The sequence below is a fragment of the Medicago sativa genome, chromosome 7 (genome assembly GCF_051527215.1).
Source record: "Medicago sativa cultivar Bolivia chromosome 7, Bolivia_mono, whole genome shotgun sequence".
NCBI classification, from domain to species: domain Eukaryota; kingdom Viridiplantae; phylum Streptophyta; class Magnoliopsida; order Fabales; family Fabaceae; genus Medicago; species Medicago sativa.
The window spans coordinates 54,935,523-54,939,896 of NC_140755.1; the positions used below are offsets into that span (position 1 = coordinate 54,935,523).

Sequence of the window (4,374 nt, forward strand, 5' to 3'; positions counted from 1 at the left end):
AACTAAGGATAACAATAGTAAAAAAAAAGCGGAAAACATTATAAAATGGTAAATAATGAGTCAAAGAAATGTTTCAAATGAAACACATAATATGAGATAAAAAGAGTATCTTGCGTGAAAAGATGATATTTAATTAGGAGAACGATTGTTAATAGTCAATAATTGAATTGGTTCAACTCCTCCTTTTCAAGCATTCAATAGGTGGATCAGTGTTCTCGAATTTTGGAATTCACAATCCTTCGTTGCTATTGACGAACCATGAGCTAATTGTTGGATCAAGATCAGACGATTCATATTTTATACTTTTATTTTTAATGAAAGCAATATTTGTCAAAAATTAGAATTGTTCAATCTCAAGCTAATGATCAAGCATACACCAACTGCGTGTCCAAAGTTATAACCGTTGAATTGTCCTTCTAACGAAACTTTCAACATGAACTGCGTTATTAGCCCAAGGAAAAAAACAAATAATTTGGGTGATAAATAATATTAAATGTTTATCGAAAATACAGTTTTATTTGTTTAAAATAGTAGGGGAAAAAACATTGTATAATACGTCAAGCTGTGAAAAATAAAAAGAAAATAAAACAATATCCTAACGTTTATTATTTTTTGAAAGGAAAAACACTATCCCAAAAGATTTGTCAGTCCAACAATGTCTAAAAAAGTTATAAAATAAAAACAAAATTGATGTACAACCTTTGGTCTATCAAATTGATGGACCTTATATCATGATTTTTTAGCAATGCAGGGGCAAAAAATTTCAAAACGAAATCTTTTTTTTTGGTTACAAAAAGTTTAGGTGGGTTCGGCTCCGGTCACCACCAGGGTCAGGGCACGCCTCCGGGCCCAAAGGGCACTTATAGAGGTACTTACAGATCACCCACCAACACTGCCCTCACATCGGCAGAGGGAATCGAACACACAACCTTCTGCAAGGAAGTGACCCGTTCCTTACCAACTGAGCCAACGTGTGTTGAAAAAAATTAGTGACACATTTCGAAAGTATGAGATTAACATTTTTCAACTAAGAATTAACAGCTCAGCAATTCAAGTAATGAAAATTTTACCTAAACAGTATTTAAGAGACGAATGCCGTAGGGTTAAAAGAAGGGTAATTTTACGTGGGTGTACAGACAATTGAAGAATATATACGGGTGAATCACTGCAAGCTGTTATTGTCGTTTGAATTTGAAAAGCAAGCACAGAATCACATTAACTACGCAACCAACAACATTCATATCATATTCTCTAATAATTTCAATGCTAAAATTGGTATTTTGTATAAATCATAAATTTGTAACATAATCATATCAAAATTGAAACATGCTAAAATTATTTACTGAACGTATTAAAAACTGAACGTGCACAAAGTATACGATTGCGATAAACAGCAAATATCTACCAAGAAAATTCATTCATTCATCGAACCATAAGATAATAGTTTTCCTCCATAATGCAGTAAAGTACCACCACGGCACCACCATATCAAAATATTAATTAACCTAGACGGAATACCTAAACTCATAGGGATAATAACAGTCATCAATATCCAAAAGAACCAAGAAGAAACTTGTCTTTTCTGGACAAAATAGTCATTTCAGCTTTAATTCTAAAATTAAACTAAAAACGAAATATAAATTCAACTTCTACGGTCAGATCATCTTCACATCATCGGACAGTCATCAAGCCTCCACGTCAGTACCAGCTTTCTTCACAGGAGTGCAGAATTGCCAAACGTAACCGTATGGATCAGTGACCTTTCCCACGCGCCCTCCACCGCACGCGCCTTCACACTCAGCTACTTCACCTTCAGCAACTGCTCCAGCACTCACTGCCTTTGCTATCGCAGCTTCAATGTTCTCAGATTCAAGACAGAAAACGACACCGTTTCCACCACTCTTCACACTGTTCCAAAAATAATTATAAAAAAAATCAATAAATATTAAGGACACTACTGAGTAGAAAATAAAAAGCTCTATGAAGAGACAAAAAAGAAAATCTAACTTTCATTATAAAAACAAAAATAAAAATATAAAAATCAAATAAAATACAAATTAAAACAGTAAAATAAAAGTAAGGAAATAAAAACAAAATCAAAGATTACGGAAACTAGCACAAAACAAAAAACTAAAACTGTAGCATAATATAAGGACAAAAAGAAAAATAACCTTATCTAAACACAGATCAAGCATATAATAAACAGAAAATTCCTAAATAATATAAAAAAATAATACAAAATATTTCCTAGCTATAAACATGACATAACAATCATATAAAAATAAAATATCACAAATGTAATGAAATAACTACGGAAGCATATAAAAACAAAACGAAAATCACGACTACGGAAAAATACAGAAAAAATGTAAAAAAAAAATAGAGAAAAAATGTAAGAAAATAAAAAATGCGATAACATTTTCAGATCTACAACAAAAAAGGAAAAAAGTAGTGAGAAAAGAAACTCACGGTTTAGCGGAATCATCAACAGCATCAGCAACAAGGAAGGAAGCACCAGCGATCTTGAGTTCAGCAGAGAGAACAAGAGGAAGCTCTTGATCAGCCTTACGCTTAGGGTTAAGCGCACGAGAAACCTCTTCAGCAGCAAAAGCGTTCTTGTAGAACACAACAGCGTCGTTAGCTTTAGGAGCTTCAACGAAGAGCTGAGGCTTGAAAGCGACGAAGGAAACAACGGGAGAAGCGGTTTCGGAAACGGCACCGTTTTGAGGAGTTTCGGAAGCCATTGTTGAAGGAAGGAAGAGAGAAATTGAAAACCCTAGGAGAGAGAAAATGTGAGGGAGTGAAGATGAAATGAGAAGAGTGTGAGAGAAGAGAGAGTGGTGGGACAGTGTTTATATAGAAGTTGGAAGCGGGGGAAGGGAAACGTTGGGAGGGTAAAATGGGGATTTTGTGGAAAAGATGGGGTTAGTGGTTAGCGCATTACTTTTACGGGTATTAGTAAAAACTTTTGGAATGTGAGGAAAATGGAAGGATTCGAATCGTTTTCTATTAATTAATATTAATTATTTTTTAAGCTAGTTAATATTATAAGTTTCTTGTACACTAGAAATAAATTAGGTTATTAAAAGGAAAATTAAATTTGTCAAAAAAAGGGAAATTAAAAATAGATTATTTCATTTGTTGTAACATGAATCAATCTATATCAATTTATCCATTTAAAAAATAAATCAGTCTAAATTAAAAATATATCTCTTTAAAAATCAACCAATAATAATCATTTTTGTTATAAAATGTGTAAGGAGCAACAACAATAGTCTACCATTGTATCTAAATTACAAAGTAATTTCTGATTTGCAATTTGTTAGCCAAAATGGTCTAAGTCAAAATAGATAAGCCATCAAAGATTATTTTGAGTAATAGAGTACACAATTAGAAATTATTATGAAGAGTCGGTAACTATTTTGACTAATAAAGTGAACAATCAAAACTACTTTGTAATTTCATTGCATTGAAGAACTATTGTATCTACTCAAATAATTTAGACAAAAATAATTATTTGCCTAAAAATAATTTAGTTTATATATATCAACAATGTACAAAAAAATTTACACAAATATCAAATGATGTGTCGTCATATCAATTAATGAGGTATGAAATCATAATTTTTTTTAAAATGACAAATCATATAATATATTATTTGTTTAATATATATCAAGGAAAGGGATAAATTAAACGTTTTAAAAATAGTATTTGTTTCTGGTTAAAAATAAATCAGTCTTTTTTTATTTAAAAAAAATAGTAGGAGTCATTTTCGTTAATATGATTGTAATCATTTTGAAAATGTTGGATAATGTAGTAATTAAAAATGCCCCTGGTTTTTGGTTGAATTTACGAAACAACACCATTAAGAAGACTCCAACGGTTTTTTATGGATTTTACATTATTTATTATTTATTAGTAGTACTATTTATTATTTAAATATTATTTTATCTGTACCAACTCTTTTTTTGAAATCTGTAACCTCTCTTGTCTTATGTGTTCAAAAGGTATTTTGTTTTTTCTTTCTTTAAATACATTTTAGGTTTAATTACACTTTTAGTCCTCGCATTTTGATCTGTTCAAGAAAATGATCCTGCATTTTTCAAATCAGACAAAACCGTCCCTAAACTATCATTTTTATCTAACAAAAACGCTGATGTGTCAGAATTTTAACTGATGTGGCCAAAAGAAGACCTATGTGGCAATGCCAACTTGGAAAATGTCATTAACATATCATCAAACTATCTTTTTTTTAATTGGAAAAATAAATAAATAATTATTTAAAATAACAATTTAACTAAAAAATAAATAAAAGTTAAATTAAAAATCTATCTTCTTCTGTTCTTCATTGCTATTTTCAAGCTCAATAAATTT

At 30.6% G+C, this 4,374-nt stretch overlaps 1 protein-coding gene across 1 annotated transcript; it reads right to left on the reverse strand.

The window, feature by feature from the left end:
* Window positions 1-1,381: 1,381 nt before the first annotated feature.
* LOC146906850 (uncharacterized protein At5g48480-like) lies at window positions 1,382-2,827 on the reverse strand. The gene is made up of 2 exons (XM_085723649.1): window positions 2,470-2,827; window positions 1,382-1,908 (listed from the first exon to the last, which is right to left on the reverse strand). The coding sequence occupies exons 1-2, from the start codon at window positions 2,742-2,744 to the stop codon at window positions 1,686-1,688; spliced, it is 498 nt and encodes a 165-aa protein (XP_085579775.1). The 5' UTR covers window positions 2,745-2,827; the 3' UTR covers window positions 1,382-1,685.
* Window positions 2,828-4,374: the final 1,547 nt, after the last annotated feature.

Excerpts from the sequence above, each read along its gene's own strand:
- LOC146906850 (XM_085723649.1), bottom strand. The coding sequence starts at position 2,744 with ATGGCTTCCGAAACTCCTCAAAACGGTGCCGTTTCCGAAACCGCTTCT. Across the intron at positions 1,909-2,469 it reads GTTGATGATTCCGCTAAACC|TGTGAAGAGTGGTGGAAACG; the intron begins GTGAGTTTCTTT and ends TTTTTGGAACAG.